The sequence below is a fragment of the Hippichthys cyanospilos genome, chromosome 15 (assembly GCF_059441005.1).
Source record: "Hippichthys cyanospilos isolate Australia breed blue-spotted pipefish chromosome 15, RoL_Hcya_1.0, whole genome shotgun sequence".
Lineage (NCBI taxonomy): Eukaryota > Metazoa > Chordata > Actinopteri > Syngnathiformes > Syngnathidae > Hippichthys > Hippichthys cyanospilos.
Window position 1 is genome coordinate 11,919,607 of NC_142383.1, and position 19,773 is coordinate 11,939,379.

General features: G+C 37.6%; 1 protein-coding gene across 2 annotated transcripts in view; it reads right to left on the minus strand.

The window, feature by feature from the left end:
* brinp1 (BMP/retinoic acid inducible neural specific 1) overlaps positions 1-19,773 on the minus strand; it is a 126,325-nt gene that overhangs the window by 25,159 nt on the left and 81,393 nt on the right. For both annotated transcript variants that reach the window (XM_088435644.1, XM_088435645.1), the window contains one exon: positions 14,923-15,028. In XM_088435644.1, the coding sequence (XP_088291770.1) occupies positions 14,923-15,028 (106 nt within the window). The remainder of the gene's footprint in view (positions 1-14,922; positions 15,029-19,773) is intronic.

A 19,773-nucleotide genomic window follows, 5' to 3' on the forward strand; every position in this document is an offset into this window, starting at 1 on the left:
TAATGTTAATTTCGAAGAAAATTATACCATAATTACTTCTAAGAATCCAATTGTAGTATTCGAAAGACAAATTTGTTCGAAAAATGTAAAGTGATCATTTTTATGTCGCGCCACGTGTCCCTGCACAGCTTGAGCGGATGAAGCTACGAGCACACACCCATGTCAGCACGTACGAAGACACACGTCCATACATCTCCGCGCCAGAGGTCTTGCAGAAACCACACAATTTACAAGGACCCCGGAGAATGGGGGTGGGATCTTGTCCGATGGCAAGCGTTGACGTTTCCGGAACGTCTCTTAAAGATACGACTGCTCTCAAAATGTCAAGATCATGCTGGCAGATCAAATGCTTCCAGTGACTGCAGACATTTATTGGTGCAAGTCAACATCAGATGATCTCCAGTGCACAAATCATTTTGCACATTTCGAAAGATGCGTTCGCAGTTGTTTCCGAATCATCAACTGTGATGTAAATGACAGTTAAATGAATAGATTTAGATCGTTTTGCCTTTCTGGCAGGCCTGATGATCAAAGGACAAGAGAAAAAACGGGCTGCAAATATTATGTCATGTGCATTACATTCATTTAAATAAAAAACATGTTTTTAGTTTTAGGTGGCCAACTATTTTCAATAAAAACCAAAAGTGGGCGAGCCCCCTACCCCAATGAAATGGCAACATTTCCAAGTGCTGACAAAGATGTGCACTTATGTAGGGATTCATTCAAGGTCACGATTGCTCTTACCACCTTCTTAAAACGTTCTGAAACAGTCTGAGTAGAAATTGTGAACATATCCCAAATTTCCTTGCGACACAAAAATACAATTACTGAAATACCACAAATATAAGACACACTTTTATTTCCAAAAATGAAGGGCAAAATTACAGTTGCATGCTATAAACTGCAATTTTGAAGACTAGATATCTTTTTCGACGCCATTCAAGGAAGATTGAGCTGGCAGCCACGTTAGTAAGTTGTAATGCACAGATGTGTCTTTTTATAGCGTTTTCTGACTACCATAACGGGACAAGCTATACGATGGATGTCGGTTGGCTGTTAGCCGCCACTGTGTGTTGCAGCTACAGAAGCTCTTGTTAGCTGATGTTATGACATTTTTCAATTAAAAAAAGCGAGCAGGCTGAACCAACATCCGATTCCATCCTTGTTCACACACAGGAATATTAATAAAACGGAGATGAATGTGGAAGGTCATGATGCCTGCATACATTGACAATAAATATCAATCATAAAATTGGTGGAACACGGATGGTGCGCAAGTTCGGGTATTTAGGGCAAAATGAACTCAAGCTGTGTCTCAAGTAAAAGGAAACACAACTGCTTCAAGCGCATTCAAAGTAACATTGATGAGGCGTTCGCTGACCGCGCACAATGTGGGAAATCTGAAACACACTTAACCTGCAACAAATATGTAACTAACAGATATGAACACAAGAAAATATGAAGAATTTACAAAAATGTGATTTATTCAGTTTCGCTATGGTTTTTACATTGTTGCCAAACTGTTGATGTATCCTATAAACAGTAACATTAAAAAGAGTGCATCTTATATACAGGGAATTACGGTAAAACTGTTTCAGACTGTCAGAATGTCTTCAGAACAACTTAAGGAAAATGATCTTGAATAAAACCTGACAAAATCAAAAGAGCCACTACCTTCGCCCCTCAGTGAGATATTGACTTCACAAAAAAGGACAATAAAGCCCCTACCCCACTGAAATGTGAACAAGTGTTGACGAAGGCATCGAAAATGTGTTATGATGAAACAGTCTTGTCTTTCATGAAAAACAAGACTTTTCAGAATGTCTTGGAAACGTGTTCTAAATTTCCTTACGGCACGAAAAAACTAAGAATTCTTTCAGAACAATTAAGACATTTTCAGAATGTCTTAAGAACGCTATAAGACCAATTGCGATGTTTAACGTAGCGTGACGAGCTCAAAAGAGCCAGTACCTTCGCCGCTAATGAACAACCTCCGCCCCTCAGTGGGACAAGGTCCTTAAAGGTCTTTAAAAATTTACAATACTTGTAAAAAGCTTGCATAAAATGTTTACATTGTATCAGATAATAAACATATAAAACCAGTCAAAGGTTTGGTCTCAAACACATTAATAGGTCAAAAAATACAAGCTATCAACTCTTGAAAATGAACAAAAGTAAACTGATAGTCCTTCCAGGTCACGAAGCACCATCGAGGTGACTGAGAAAACACCAAAATGTGTAAAGCTGTTATCTGGGCAAAAGATAACTCCTTTGGGGAATATGAATTATAAAACATTCTATTTCGATCAACACAAATATAGAAATATAACATTTGTTGTTTATTAAATAAGTCCATTAATATAAACAGGCTGCTGAAACTAAGCGGGGACTGTGGAATTTGAATATGGTCAAATAAAATTAAGGGTGCAGTTGTAGTTGAAGGTGCAGATATTTCTGTTAGCATTTTTATGAATATAATAATTCAATTAACAAGTACAATTCGGTGCACGGCCTTGGTGGAGTTTCTTTCACTGTGAAAAATATTTCACAAGAACTTAGTCTCGAGTTCAATTGGTGTCAAAATGTCGTTCGCTTCCCTTCAACTGGGATTGCAACAGTAATTTGCTGTCGCACATTAATGTGCCCTTTGTTTGTGTCTCCCGACTCCCGATTGACGCTGGAGAAGCGTTCGCGATATTAGCCGGAGTGGAATTTAAATTTCTCCAGAGACCCAAAGGTAAAATGATTCCATTGAAGCTCAGATGGAATTTGCGTTTAGTTAAGCGGTAGGGATTTTAATTGTTTATAAACCCTCAGCTGCGTTGGCGAGAAAGTAATCTCATTTATCATTTTAGTCATGATATCCTCTATGAAAATTGTGGCGTAAAATGCAATAGGGTGCAGTGAAATTTTGCCACGATTCAGCAATTATTTCACAGAAAGTCATCTATAATGCAATTGTAAACCGAAATAACGTCACATTAAAATAAACTTCCCTCGCATTAAGGTTGGACCATAATTTAGTAGCTGTGTATATTATATTACATAAAAACTCAATCACCAATAGCTGTTATTTCTAAGACTCAGCAGAAAGGGTAATTTTATGGTGCATGTACCAAATTGTATGTGTATAACCGTTGGATTTAAAATGCCATATTTTCATCCAAAACTTAGCTGCTAGATGAATAAATTGAAATGAGTTGAAATGAGACAATCTAATCAATTTTTAAGAAACATTTTGGTCTCATGATGTCAAAATTTGAACAGCATGATTGAGAACACTGCAAAAATGCCAATGAATGTATTGAGCCATTCACGGATTGTGAATTTTGCCATTCAGCGTCTTGTTCGAGAACAGCAAGTTGTGCAAAATGTACTGAAATGTCAGACAGGTTAAAAGGTTTAGAGAATGACTCATGTAAAGGTTTCAAGGATGAGGGTTTTGTAGGAGGAGCCTAGCACAGAGAAACAAGTGAAGATGTCTAAAAAGTTATTTTCAGAAAATGAAAAAGGCCAAAAAGAAATGTGAAATCATATTAATTAGCACAGTCCAAAAAAATCAAATATCAAAGTGCACCCAGAAACACACACACACACACACACACGCGCGCACAAGGAAACCAAAACACCAGAAACCGACACGACAAAGGTTATGATGGCAAATTACAGAACCAATGAAGCAAAAGCGACTGACAGAAAAAAATGACACAAAACATGAGACAACTGATGACACAATGAGGAATGCTTGTACAGGGCAAGTGTCTAAAGGGAGCTGATTGGTAGAAACGAGGAACCAGGCAGATAAAAAAGCTCAGAAAAAAAACAAAACACTAATGACCAAGGCGGAACATGACAAAATGAACACAGGGAACAGTTTCTGTCAGAGGTTGGTCACACATTTATCTAATTTTGAAATCAGAGGCCTCAAAAACTGTTCAGAACTTGTAAGTTTGTAAACTTAAAACTGGTGGGGCTGAAACAGCATATACAGGAAAAAGGTGGCAGATCTTGTGGTCTGGTGTCACAGCAACAATCTCCACCTCAACGCGGACAAAACCAAAGAACTGCTCATCGACACAAGGAGGCAGGTGGAGATACACAAACCACCATTATTCATCAATGGGACTGAGGTGGAGAGGGTGAAAGCCTTCAAATTCCTCGGCACCTACATCAGCGAGGATATCACTTGGTCCCACAACACTCGACGTATCATCAAAAGGTCTCAACAAAGAATGTACTTTCTGCTGAAATCCCAAATATCTCTAGTACCTTCTGTGGGTACTAGAGATATTTGGGATTTCAGCAAATATTCTCAACAACTTCTACAGATGTACAATCCAAAGTCTCCTCTCCACCTCCATCACAGCCTGGTATGGAAACTGCTCAGCAAAAGACAGGACGACTCTCCGGCGTGTGTTGAAGTCCTCACAGAGTAGCTGTGGAACAGCTTTACCCTCACTTCAGGACATTTACCACACCAGGGTTCTGCGGACGACACGCAACCTCAACAAGGACAAGACAAACCCACAAAACAATCTGTTTGAACTGCTGCCATCAGGTTGATGTAACAGGAGCCTGAGGACCAGGACTGCCAGGCTGGAAAAAAAAACAGCTTCTACCCAGAAGCCATCTGGATTCTTAACAAATATCTCACACACTAATCTGCCTCTTACTACATGCATAAGTAATATTTTGCACTATTTGATATTTGCACTATAGTATTAGCACCATTGTTCCTGTTGTTGTTTTATTGCTATCTATTGCTCCTCTCATTGCTATTTATGTATTGCTCGAACATAGAATGTAGTCTGCTGCTTGGGGAAGTGAACGGAATAAGAATTTCATTTTTTTTGTATATTAACATGATACATATGACAATAAATCAGCATTTTGCGGGCCACATACAATGATGTGGTGGGCCGGTTCTGGCCCCGGGGCCTTGAGTTTGACACCTGAGGTGTAGTTACTTTAACTGACAAAGTTATAGGGTAAATCCAAAGCTATCGCCAAACAAGCGGATCCCTAACCCTAACCAAATTTGAACCACTGGACTGTCAAGAAGACACGCTAGCCACTACTACCCTGGGTTGAAAAAGTGCTTGAACAAAATCAAAGGGGCATTAGAAAGGTAGAAAGCCATTAGCCGAGAAGGATCCAATCACTGTCAATACGACCGTCATAAATTAGAAGCAAAATAAAAGCAAGGTAGTTTGTCTTCCTCGACACATGCTTTCTCTCGCCAGTCTCTTCTCGGCGTTTTCTCAAGAGTCTATCTCGGTGGAGCCATGAGCCTATCGCGTAAGATTTATGAATATGTTCCAATAGCCTGAGCCAACAGTTTTCAAAGTGGTGAAGTGAAAATAAATTAAAGTGGCCCTGTAGGCTAGTCGTGAGCGGCGTGATGAATTAGATACTCATTGCGCTGTCGCTCCGTCGCCGTCACTCCCTTTTTTACCAGGAAGAATGCTGCAAACATTACAGCAAACACAAACATAGAAATTAATTTTCCTTCTTTAATGACGGACGTGTTGAGAAATTGATTTGAAAGCTTACGCCCAGCAAGCAGCATCCTTTGCGGAAAATCATGAGCAAACCGTTTTCCCCTCTTGGAATTTTTCATTTCACGTGACCAATTGCAAAGGATTGTGATATTCCTTCCGCAAATGATCACATAGAGTAAATCTTGAGAGGTACTGAAGCATCTCATGGAGTGCTCCATGAAACCGAAGCGCCGTATTGATTTCCTTTATTAAAACATGCGACCCTTTGCCCGGAGAGCCGATAAAAACGGGATCATTTTCAAGATGGATGGCTGCACACGGTTTCTGCTCAAACTCGGCAAAAAAACCTTCGGTACCTGATGAAATCTTCTCCGACTGACCCGCGGGTCAGCCTTCAATTGGAAGTGGTCAATCAAGGGTAAGTTTCCATTCGAGCTGCTACGGCTATAAATCTTCTCCTCCTGGTTCACTCTTGCCAACTGCAGCCTGTCATTTGTGTGTAAGCGCCACCTCACTCTTGTGTCACAATTTGATGTAACCTGTTCCTGGTGGAAGGTGGTTTTCTTTTATTTTTGTTTGATTTTAGAAAGGCGCTTGTGAAATGTGTTTGTCACACTGTAAAGAGAACCTTGATAAGGAGTTGGATTGATAATTCCGCTTCCCGGCTTTCAATTTGTGACAAGTGGTTTCAAAAAAGTGCATTTTTTTCAAGCCTTATTTCAAGGTATCAGTACCCACGGTGGCAGCCGAAATTAGGATGGTCCACTCTCTTGGAGCAATTTTACAATCACAAACTAGAAATTACAAAATGGAGAAATAGAAAACAGCTATTAGTCTCTTCATTTGGTGCCAACATTTGTGTCATAACTGGAATCGAAAGTCTAGATTCTCAAGACATAAAAATACGTTCTTGGCATTGAAAAAGGTGATTATAGAACTTTTTCAGGAAAATGCTTAATTGAGAGAAGGTCAGTCATTTTTGTTTTTCAAAGTATTGGAACTCACCATTACAGTAGATATTAGTATCAGCTGCATACTTTGAGCATTTTTTTTTTATCACAAATTAGAAAAATACAAAATTACCGTTAGTTAACTTCATGATTATTTAAAATGAAAATGCTACATTGGAAAATGTAGGTCTTCCTTTGGTCTGTCCTTATTTCTAGGTAACATTTTGTGTACTAGTGGTATAAGTACTAACTACCAGTATTGGTGACTACTGAACAACTGAGACAGGAAAACCTTGGTATACTTCTTTTCAAGTTGTTCCTGGCAGTGTATCACTGCGTAGCAGCTTGCCAACACTTTCTATTCCAACTTTTACGACCAATATAAACACAACATTCCAAAATCCTCTTCAATCACTAATTTGGGGTGGGAACAAATCACTTAATTATGCTAACATCAATGCTGACATACAGCATCTGTTGTCAGTATTTACCAGCGGATAGGGCTCCGTTACACCTGTATCTAGCATAAATTAGCCACTAGCTAGCAACTATTGAGCGCTCCATATAGCTGTGTGAGAGATGCACAATTGAGCGCTGACAACCTTAAACAGTTGCCGTTCCTACTGATCACATTTAACCAAACCGTGCTGGACTCAGATGCTCATATATATATATATATATATATATATATATATATATATATATATATATATATATATAATGAGTAATCCATGAAACAAAATTGCCAGCTGAAACATAAAGGATTTTTTGTGCATTGTAAAATATATGAAAGGCAGAGAGCCCAGGAAAAATGAAGATTCTATCTTGTGACCTCTCACGAAGCGGTAATATGTTCTGAAAATAGTTCCTGCATAATACCGTGCTCTCATGACCGCCTACGATGTCGTTACTGAATGTCGAACAAGCCCGAATATGAAACAAACTCTTCAGCGGCCACATTAAGTTGACACCAATAAAAGTCTTCTGCTTGATTGATCAAAGCCGCGTGAAATGTATTGTGAACAAAAAGACACACTTGCCGCGCCATCCTTAATTTGGATGATTTATCGGGAAAAAGGGAAACACAAGCTGTTGCTTTAATATGCCAACTATTTTAAATCTGCAGAGAGAAGTACGAGGACAGCGCTTTGGCTTTGATAGGCGGCTCCGTTTATGTTCAACTCCAAGAGCATATTCTCATCTATATCTAAGTGCAAGCAGGAGGCACATCCAGGGGGTGTCATATCCGCATTGTGTTATCAGTGGCTCGCAGCCTAGCCTGCTTACAAAAGACCGCGGGGACCACCAGGGTGAGAGAAAAACACATTTGCTTTTGAATATTCCAATGCTTTTGTATGTGATGTTCATCTGAAATGTCTCCAGGGTGGACGGAGAAGTCATTTTCCTACGCATGTTTAATTTGCAACTTAAACCTTGCATGCAGGGTGAATGATAGTAAGTTTGGCAGCAGTGATTTATTAAAAATAAAAAAGAGAGTTAATCTGTCTGTTGAAATGAGACTACAATCATAAAGCTAATACACAAACGAAAAAATAACAATGACTTTCAAGCGACAAAATGGCTCATTGAAAACTATTGATAATGTATTATTATATAAACTAATGCAATACGTTTTGTGAAGGTTTCAAAATTTCATTATTGAGGCCTTATTTAATTCATGCACGCTGCAAAATGATAACTGTCCGCTCCTAACAGTGTATACATGAGAGTAAAGTGATCCGGGTGTCTTTCGGGTCCAAATTTTCGAAACACATTATATTAGCGCTGAAACCCAGAGACCTGCAGTTTGCTCCCTATTCACATTATTTTTTCTAAACTAGCCCTATTTCTTCTTTTTTTTCCCCTCATTGTAAACATGTCTTTTTTTTTTTTTTTTTTTTTTTTTTTAAGGGGAGGTGGTTCAGAGTCAAAACATGCAGCACCACTTCACACCTTTTATTATTTGCTGCAAAAGCCCTAACGGTGAGATAAAAATAATGTACTTGTATGAACATGGGGGTTTCTTATTCAAATCCTATTGACATTTCAATTTGAACTTGTCTTTTCATATCTCTTTTCTCCAGTTCACATCATGAGTTTTAAAGTAATTCAATACGGAATAAATTATTTAACTTGTTCTATGTACAAAATATCGTCATAATTATAAAAATCTCACACGAACACAAAACGGTTCTGCCCTTCACCTCGGTGCAGGTGTTGTGGGTCAAAGGGCTCACTTAAGGGGCAGCCCAACGGTGGTAATTAAGAAGTGGAAGAATTTTTTTTTTGTCTCCTATGTTCACCTCCCATGTTCGTGTGAGGCTATGACCTCAAGATGGCTAACCTTTGGCTACAATTGCTGGTCTGAACATAATCGCATGACTCCATGAAGATGATTGTTTTTTCTTACTCAAAACTCAGAGTCAGGAGCAATCCGCTGGAAAAAACAACATCTCAAAATGTTCCCATTCGACTCTAATGCAGCTTTGCATATTCTCATCAGGTTGGAAGAGTTTGTGCGCGTTTTAGCCAGCTAATGTGTATTAAACTGTTAAATAATGAATGAATGAAGGAAATGCAGAATCTTCTTAGTGGACATTTACTTACTAGTGTGTTATTTTTCGCGCTTGGCATCTTGTGCAATCTGTTGTGGTCGCTCCTCCCAGTTGCGGTTGTTCCTGAAGGTTTCTTATTTTCCACAAGATGGGATTTTTTTTAGTTTTTCCTTCCTCCTTCAGAAGCTTTGTTCAGGGAATGCTGTTGTGTATTTATGATGTTCTGTTTGATGCTATTTGTGATTTCTATTCACCTGTGAAGAAGCCCTTTGAGACTGTAGTGATTCAGGGCTACTGTTTACAAATAAACTTGCCTTGACCGCTCTGTTGGTCTCCTACCCCATTCTAGCAAGAAGGGAGTTTTGGGAAAACAGTTGTTTGTTAGCCTAGTGCAGTGCTTCTCAATTATTTCTTTGCGAAGCCCCGACTAGGAAAGAGAAACCATTTCTTGCCCCACCCCATTTCACTTACCTTTTGGATATGAACTCAAGAAAATGAGAAGAGTTTAGGAAGATGAGATTTATTCTGTTTTGCTGTAGTTTTTACATAGTGTTGGTGTGACTATGCACTGTAACATAACAATTCTAGCTTCTTCATTGAGGTCATCCATATCATCTCATATCATTTAGATCAATTGGATGTTTCATTTGTTGGACTACATCTGTTGGATTCGGCATTTGGTAATGAAATGGGAAGCGAACAGCTATTGATTTTTCGTCCGAATCCAGCGTGACGCAAATAATGCCGTGATTGGCAGTCTGCTAGTAGGCGCGGCTCTATCCAACCATCCATTATCAGTAGCTGCTTATCCTCAGTAGGGTCGCCGGTGCCTATCATTTATGTCTAAATTTTGAGACAGCTTTTTTGTTTGGACTTTTAAGTGGTATGGGAAATGGATGGATGGATTATTTATTATATTTCTATATTATGCATAAATGAAATTGAGATGCATTGTAAGGTATTTAAGTTGGCAGTGGTGCTCAGTGCAGCAGTGTGTCAGTCGTTTTTCCTTGGATACTTTCCTTTATGTTGTCAAAAAAAGAAGATGATGCCTTTGAGAGCTTTTCTAAGGGAGGAGTATTAACTATAAAGACCAGCAACTCATTTTTCCTCAAAGAAAGGTAAAAAAAAAAAAGGCAGTGAAACCGCTTTAGGGGTTCAAAAGTTAGTCCAGATGGCCAAAGCTTCCACTTGGATTTTTCCTTCCGAGCCAAAGAAATAAAGCATCTGTCACTTCCTGTTAGATTAAATCAACTTCTTTTCCAAATTGCACTTAGAGCGCTGTCCAAGTAGTGGCTTGTAACCTTTCTTTCTCAAAGTGGTAATTATGCGCAGGCACGCTTTTGGTATTTTTGTCAAAGCCCTAATGACATACTTGGTGGCAATGTGGAAATCTATTCAAACACTTTCTCTCATGGAGAAGCTTCTTTCATTCCAACACCACTTTTTCCATCCGACTCTTGAAAATGAAGAAACCTTACCTTGATGATCAATATTTATGGTTTCGAAAAAGTCAAAATGCAGAAAGAGTGGCACTAGAGTTCGGTGATCGCAAAGCGAAAGCACTGCTCCTTTCCACTCTTCAGACATGGGCTTAAAATAAAGCGCGTTCCTTCTTAACAGAATGTCATTCTGGACCATTATAATCCTGTTGGATTCCAATCTATTGTGGCTTTCTGGGTAGAATACAAAATAAAGAATCTGTCTAACCTTGCGGGTTGAATCACCCCATCATAAATGACACAGCCGTTATTAAACAAATTCATCCAGCAAATGGTTGGTGAAAAGAGGTCAGGAAATTGTCAGTGACCTCCCAGTGAGGTCAGAATAACAACACAGATCTAAAGGCACGGTTAAAAATGCTGTTCAAAAGCTTTCGGCGGATCAACATGTGTTTCGTTCAGACCAACTCAAACAAAAGTCATGTGAACTGAGTAAATGAAAAGGATTAAGCTTTGCAGATTTTATGTTCCCGAGAGAAGAAATTGCTGAGGGGCGCATGTGGCCGGCTTAGAATGACACGCAAACAATATATATAGTCAGGATAAAAGAGGACTAATAGCTACACGAACACTGGCGCTTATGACAAAATGGGCGAATTAAATAAGTGGATGTCATTATTTCAGCGGTGCATACCTTCAAAGTGCTCCGCTGGGAATGGGCCTCTCTTTATGAGCTGTGCAAAGTGCCATCGCTTTGAAAACCATTGCCATGCTTGTTGATAAAATTAAACCATCCACTTCTAATTAAGAAGGCCTAAAGCGAAATTTCACTCCTTAAGAAAAAAAAAAGACAGAAAAAAAACATTTCAGCTGAAAGCTCAATAGTCTTGTCAAATTCAATGAGATTCCCGATACAGAAACACAAACAAAGTGAACATTCACATTCCACTGCAGGGTACAATAGTGGACAATAAAAAAATAAACCAAAATGTTGGATGGTAGAAACAAGAACCACAATTAAATACTTTGGTTAAACTTAATAATGCCAATGACTTCCTTAGGCCTGAACACCTGCAATGTAAGTATCATTGTTCTGATAAATTATTTACCAGCTATGGGAGCCAGTCAAATGGGTCCCAAACTATCCTCCCCAAAAAACTCACTCAGTTGTAAAGTGAAAAAATTAGCAACCTCAACAACAAAACTAACAATGAATGAAACCAAACTAAGTTGGCCATTTTGGAACAATCCCATTTGGAAACAGAAGGTAGTTGCGTACCTAAAAACACATTTTTTAGGTCAGTGGTCCTCAGCTGGAGGTACTTGAAAGGAACTGTGTAGTTTTCTTTTCAAATTAACAGCAAATTAAATGGAACATCCATCCATTTTCAAAAGCTGTTTATGCTCACTAGGCTTAGTGGCTTACTGGTGCCTATCCCAGCTGCCTTCGGACAGTAAGCGGGGGAAACCCTGCACTGGTTGCCAGCCAATCACAGGACAAAAGGAGAAATAAACATTCACACTCACAATCACACCTTTGGTGAAAACATGAGAAACTGAAAGTAAATGTTACGTAGGGAACGTTAGTTTTGCGTTTTTCTCAAAATGGGTTTCCCGAAGCTATTGAGTTAAAAAAACAAAACAAGATTGCTCAACCTACAACCATCAGAAGGTAAAAAAAAAAAAAAAAAAAAGATAAAAGATAAAAAAAAACAACAACGTTGTCCCGTTTTATTTGTCCGTAGCCATACTACGTCAGGCTTTGCCAGAACTTTGTCCCGGCATTAAACTCACGTCTCATTTGGAAATGAGTATTCCCACTCGACATTTTTGAACCATGATACATTGCGTAATCAAATCTGTCATCAACATCTCGGCGAAATATTCCTACATAGCGCGAGGCTCCTACTCGAGCGCAAAGCTTTGGATTCCATCAGGCGAGCAAGGATTTCAATTGCTCTTTTGACAAGACCACTTCTCAGATTTTTAGAGGACAAATAACGATCTTTCCGTGAAACTAAGAAGGGACAGCCGTGGGCGTCAGAATGAAAAATACGCGCCTTTTGAGAATCTTGGGCTGCTCGTAATCATCTCGGTAAACTGGGTTAAATCAAAAGAAGCAATCACACTGTTCAAATACTTGACCGCAGATTACACGGCGCTCCGTCCTTAACTTCAAATTGCATTTGTCGGCCCTCGCAATTACGTGTCACATTGTTTAAGATCTTCAAAGAACAAAACTGTTGGAGTGTAATTATTTCGACATGTTGTTAAAATAAATACCACAGTTGCGGCGCTACTGTGCTGCACAGCTGTGAAATTAGTGTTTTTTGGGTTTTTTTTTCGGAAGACATTTTCTCAAAGGTTTGTATCAGGGCTGTCCCTATAAATATTTTTAGAATCAATTACTCTGTTGATTCTTTGATTTGAGTGAATCGGATATTAATTTTTTCAGTGCCATGGATGAGAATTTGTCACGTAAAATGCTTTTATTTTTAATGGATAGGTGACACTTTTGGCTAGTGCTCCTATTACTTACCGTATTTTTTGGACTATAAGTCGCGACTTTTTCCTCATGATTTGAGCCCTGCGGCTTATAGTCCAGTGTGATTTATCTGTTTTGTTTTTATCAGTTTTTTTGTTTTTTTTTGCTAGCCACCAGCAAGAAAAAGTGTGTATCTGTTCAAGGTTTCAATTTATGGAACAACTATGAAATAGAACAAGTAAAGGCTGTGCTCAAAAAAGAATATATTATTAAAAAAAATATATGTCTAAATTGAATTAGAAAATGTATAAAATTTGGGGTAAATTTGTGACGTAAACTTTATATACAGTACACAGTATATATGATTTTAAATTATGTTTTTATGATTGTATATGTGAATTATGAGCAATGTGTTTCTTTGTTCACTAAAATAAACTAGCAAACAAAGGGAGATATAAAAAAGATGCTATTGAGGAATTAATTTCGATTTTGAACTGCTACTAAACTAACAGTATTTTGTTAGTGTTGAAAATATCCATCCATCCATTTTCTATAAATATGTTGAGACTCAACATGCAGGCATGTTCAGTCTATTAAAGAGAGAATGTTGCTGTTGGCAGACGATTTCCAAAAAATTAAATAACAAAATTAAAAAATTCTAAACTTCCATGTACCATGTATCTTTTTGCGTAAATATATAGTCCGGAAAATATGACATATGCCAATCAAGCACTGTTGTAATGTTATCTACATGTTATATACATACACAAACTGTTCTTTTGCCATCAAAAACACCTTTTTACTGTTTTTGTTTATGTTTTATTAGAAAATATTTTTGTCAAAGTATATATGTGCTTGATGTTACTCAAATGACCTATTTTCAAACAGTGATTACTAAAGAACGGAATAAGTTAGAATTTTACTTTCTTTTTCAACGTAAAGATTACAATCTAATCTTTCATATGGCAAGACTACATAGTCATACACTGAAATAAATATTCCGTCTGCCTCGAAAGATGCGGCAAAATGCTTGAAATCGGTTGGCACTCTTGGGGTTGCCTTTTAAATACCGCTTGCCACTGAAAGAGTTAAGCGCATTAGTTAAAATATTTTTGCTCATTTAGAGTTCATTATCCAATTATTATTGTTTATATGATATTGTACGTGACAAAAACAGCAATATTAACTAAAAGCGGTTGTAATCACCAACCTTTTTGAAACGAATTCAGTCAATGGTTTAGTTCTCAAGGAGGTAAAATTCACATATAAACAAAAGATTAGAAAGACTATTGAAATCTGAACAATCACGTACATTTTAAGTTAAACAATGGATTGACAACGATTGGGTGAGTAATACAAGAGTTGTTGATTAATTTGGTAATTGATTAGTTGTTGTTCAATCCATTAATAAAATAAACCACTCTTGGTTGTGTAATATAGTTAGCCTGCTAGGTAATGTCAGCTTCACATACTGTGGCTCCATTCCGCCATTAATAAAAGCAACAGTGAAATCAATTATTATAGACAGGTGCTTAATGATCTTATTAACTATGCGTGAATTTCCACCACATCTATTTTTGATTACCATACCTGTTAAAAAGTAAATTACGATCTGCGTTCTATTTTCCCTAGAAGCAATTTACTTCCTTTTGAGTGACACTTCAAACTTTCCAACTACAGCGGTAGAGAAGAAGGCTGAAATTATCTTTCAAGCCATTTGCCCTGCTCCATCACTTTGCCTTGGGCAAAGAGTATGATATTCCACCCCCCCAATCAAAAAAAAAAAAAAGTAGTAGGTCCTTACAAGTGGATTGTGAAATAGCGCGGCAATACCGCAATTACCTTTAAGATGTTCACTGCTAAAGGCTTATGTACAAGGCGTCACCGTACTTCCATTTTGAAAAGACAAAATGGAGTTCGCCCAGGTGTGTGTGTGTGTGTGTGTGTGTGTGTGTGTGTGTGTGTGTGACATGCCGGCTTTTTGTTTACCTTGAAGATGTAGCTTGCTCTCGGGGCTCTGCAGCAGGACGGAGCTAACCGAGTCCAGATTGTCGTAGCTGCTGCATCCCAACGGGCCCGTGCGTGTCTCTGTCACCTGTCGTGAGAGGGTAAGATTGACAAACATGTTGCATTGATGCGTATCATTTTGTCCAAGATGACGTGTGTGTGTTAGTGTTATGGATGTTTTTTTTCTATCAATATTCGGATTTGATATGACTAGAGATAGAGTTAGAGAAAAAAGGAATATTTTAAAATCAGCTCAGTGTAAATTTTCTAAAACAATTTTAAAAATGGTTCTAAAGTTATTGCTTTTGACTGGACTGAGTTAAAAGGAAGATGGCAAGAAAAATAGTGACATAAACCTGCAGGTTTTAGGTCATAAAAGGAAAATAAAAATAAAAGGAAAAATACCATTTCTTTTCAATTTAAGAGCCAATTAATTGGAAAATGATGCATCTTCTTGTTAAAATGTGTTGTCCTGACTCCTTTGCATTTTATATGGAAACATCTTGTCATCAAACATGCAAATTTCTTGCATATGGGTCAAAAATAAAACATGACGTCTGTCTTCTGGAGTTGCTGAATGAAATACGAAAAATGTAGTTCCAAAGTTAATACAAATGACACAAATGCTTTGCACCACTTATTATTATTGCGCCAATTCACATGGACTGAAAATAAGTTGAAAACTTTGGTTTAAAGCAGTGCTTCCAACCTATATTTTGCCAAGCCCACTCTATGGAAGAGAAAACTTTTCACCCTCGATGCACTGATTATAAATCTGATTAATTTAGAGAAAAATTGTATAAGTATACCAAAAACTTTATTCTGTCTAACATTAACAAAAGAAAAAAGCAATATAAATACATTTTCAACTGTTCATTTTTTACAGCGTTTATATGGGTTACAGCTTAGTCCCAAACTGAAAAAAATAACCAAGTGCAGCTGAGTGCCTGAAACTAAAAAAAAAATGATCACCTTGCATTCAACCCACTAATTGAGGAGCGTTGAGATAAAGGCTTAACCAGCCAAGCTTAAAACCGGCTGTGATTGGCTCCTTAGGTCAGAGAGCGGGAATCGAACCTGCTCTGCTTCTACGACAGGGAGCAGCATATGATTCAAACACATCCAATGCCCTTTACAACATGTTCTCCGCAATTAATAAAAGTTTTCTAATGGTGACAGTTTGGAAGACATGACTCCAAATCACCTCCAATTAAAAGGGAGACTTTGTTTTGAAAGTGCCATTGTCATGGAGAGATAGGGTCGTTATTTTTTAGGGTCACAAATCCATCCGTGTTTAACGGCTTTCCGGCGCACTTCTTTAAGAAAATCTACAGCAAGGCTGAGAACAATGACCATCATTAAATCTTAAAGCGTGCATTCAAGCCCTGTTCCGGATAGATTGGTGTAAAATGAACACATTGTTTGACATTAAACTACCTGGCGATGTGCCCTAACTCGCCACTAAGGATGGCCTTAAAACACTTTTATGAGGGGCATCCACCGCCATTTTTCTCAAATAAAAAGCCAAAGTCCATGCCAAACAGCTGAACCAAGAACGTCTAACAACGTCTCTTGATGCTCCACCCCGTACTGCCATCAAGAGGGAAAAATGGAGCTCTTTGGATGTGAAGAGCCTGCTTTTCATGAACAAGTTTTACATGGGCGGGCTTAGAAAAGGTCCTTAAAATTGTATGGGAGGGAAAAAGAAGTGGAGGGCTCCTGCTTGTTGAGTAGTCCCTAATAGCACCTTTGAAAGGTTGGTAGGGAAATATATGTCAAAATGCATTGAAAAGACTGGAGCCTCACAACCTTGACAAAACACGCTGCATTTATATGAAAAAAAACATGAATACGTCTAAAAATATAAACCTGAAAATGAGTTAATAAGTGGAATGTAACACACGTAATTTTTTACTTTTTGTATAGCATTTCTATAGCACCAGGCAGCAGCGATGAAAAAGAGGGTTAATGTGAAGGTAACTATAGAGCAGGAAATTGAATGTATTAATAATTCACTGAATGTAGATATAACTGTCAGAAAAAAAAAGTAGTTGCACGACAAAATCCCTTTTTAACTCGTTCAACTCAAAAAACATATTTTAATTTTTTTTAAAAGTCCAAATAATCAATACCAGGTACTTATAGTACTATAGTATAGGTACTTTTTTTTTTTGCAAAAGGATGTTCAAAAATTGGCCGGTGAATTAAGAAGAATTAATGATTGAAGTTCTGATGTATTTGATTAAATTAGATACTAATAGGATTAAAGTAACTGAGTACATTAGGTACTGACGAATTAAGGGTTACAAGGCAAGTAAGCAACACAGGAGCACCAGATCTTTGTCAAACTTCACTAAATTCCTCTTTTTAACCCCATCAATTCTTCAAAGCCACATGAGGCAGCGGTTTTAACTTCCACCAACAACCCAGGCTAAACGTAGCTCCTCCCTGGTTCATAGATTACTCTGGCTGTCAATCTGTATACCATGAATAAGACTTCCATAAGTGAATTTGTTAAAAAAAAAAAAAAAAAAGAATAGCTCAATGTATTCCAAAGTTAGTTTCTTTTTACATTTAAATTATCTAACTTGTGTCAATGTTGCCATACATTTTAATCTTATTTTTGATTCAGCATTTGACAAATATTTTTATAAAATGCCGATACCGTTAAAAACTAGGGACCAATTCATTCAAACCAATTTATTTGTAATGGAAACTTGGATTAAATTGAACACAAATGGAGGAAAAGTTTGTAAGTAGTCCATCACATTGGACTTTTTTTTTCTGTCTTTCATGTTGATCGTGCACCAGATGGTGTGCTGACATGCAAGAAATTACACAGATGTATTCCTTAGCTGCAGCATCAAGTCATTACGGCGGGAGGAGCGAAAAGCAAAAAATAAAATAAATAATAATTTTAAAAAAAATCAGGTTGGAAGGAACATAAAGAATGATTGCATTCCGGCATCCAGCGATCGTAAGACAAAGCCGTAAAAGCGGAGCGTTGTAATATTTAATTACTTTTTACTGGGATGGGAATGTCTGAACACATTGCAGTAAATGGGACGGATGGCTCATCTCAGGGAGCTCGATTGGCAGCAGTTTAGAAAAGTCGGCGAAATTGAACACCTGTCTTGTTGCTTTGTGCCATCAAACATCCTCCAACTATTCAACTTGTTGTTGCTTTTCGTACCATCCGCTTTTATCATCTTATTGAGAACATCTTCTGGTGCAGCGGTTCTCAAATGGTTCTTACTAGTACCCCTTGGTCTAAGTGAGGGCACTGCAGGGGGGTACGCAAGATTTTCTGGAAGTATCGACAAATCTAGATTGGTATGACAAGTATATTTCTTTCAAATTAAGAGCAAATTAATTGGAAGATGAAACAATGTATTGCTGAATTGTTTTATAAGGATGCACATTTGCATTCGTGATATGATTGCAATATACTCCAGCCAAAAATAAAACATATTTTGCGCTTTTTTTTTTTTTTTTTTTTTTGGACAATCAGTTTCTTAGCCAATCAGAAATGCCATGGACAGGTTAGGGGGTACTGGGCTGAAAAAATATTTTGCAGGGGGTACATTATAAAAAAGGAAACATTCTTTTTACTATATGAAATGTACTATTTCAATCATATATTATTAAAAAAAAAGGATAGGACAACAAAAATAGCCTATTAGTTGTATTTTGTTTCAATAAAAATCTTAACGTTTACATCTTGCAAAGGGTAATGTGACACAAAATAGAGCATTAAAGGTAACAAGCTACAAATGGTTGGTGAAATTGCATATTTCCGTAAGGGCTGATGCTGTATTACATGTGTCTCATACACTTATCTTACCACTAACAAATGAGAAAAGAAAAAAAAAATAGTAGTAAATGTCAATCTGATGATTGTTTGTGGTTCATGATACGATATTAAATTACTGCACCCTTCTGTCTATGGGCTATGAAAGTTTTGTCCTATTCAAAACAAGACGGCACTGGAACTTTTATCTCTTTTGTTTTTTTTTTAAATTTTTGATACACCAATGCATTTTTGCAACCTTTACCTTCTCTACCACATTTGTTTTGATCCCATCATTGGTTCAGGAGATGAGACATTTTACTAACTGTCATTCTTAATACAATATTCGTCACACCATCACTTGCGGACGTGATGCCAAAGTACCGCAATTCTCCTCAAGACATCGTTGACAGTACCTTAATGATTTCTCATAGCCTTGTTTTATGATACACGGTATTACTGCAAAATTGTTTTCAGTAAAATATCCAAAACTATCTGTTCTATATGATCATAATCCCACTGTTTGTCTTCAAAAGACCATCACTTTACAGCAGTGACTACCCGGTAACACTCCCAAGCTCAGTATTAACGAGGAGTCTGAAGCAGTCTGACAGCCTGTTAATACTCGATCTTGTTTAAGTGCAAATGAAGGCACTTTGCCTAAAACTAAACCATTGCTTGCCATTCTTCATTGACAAATCTACTTGTAAGTGTACAAACAAACTTTTGCAGGTGTCGCCAGTTAGCCGAAGGTTCTTTTGATCTCGTCAGGGTTTGTTTAAATTTCCTAGACGGTTGCTGGTCGTTTGTCTTTACATCCAGTTATTAATAAACGTTAAATATAGTCTATAGTTGGTTAAGTAACTAAATAATTTTGAATGTACAATTCGTAGCTTTAAAAACATTTTTCAGTTGCTGCTGACTAAAAAGTCATGCTCAAGACTTGGGTAACAACCAATCACAGCTCACATTTTGGTCATGTGATGTTCAAGATGAGCTATGATTTTGTGACCTGATTTTTCAACAAATGTTGGGATGGATCT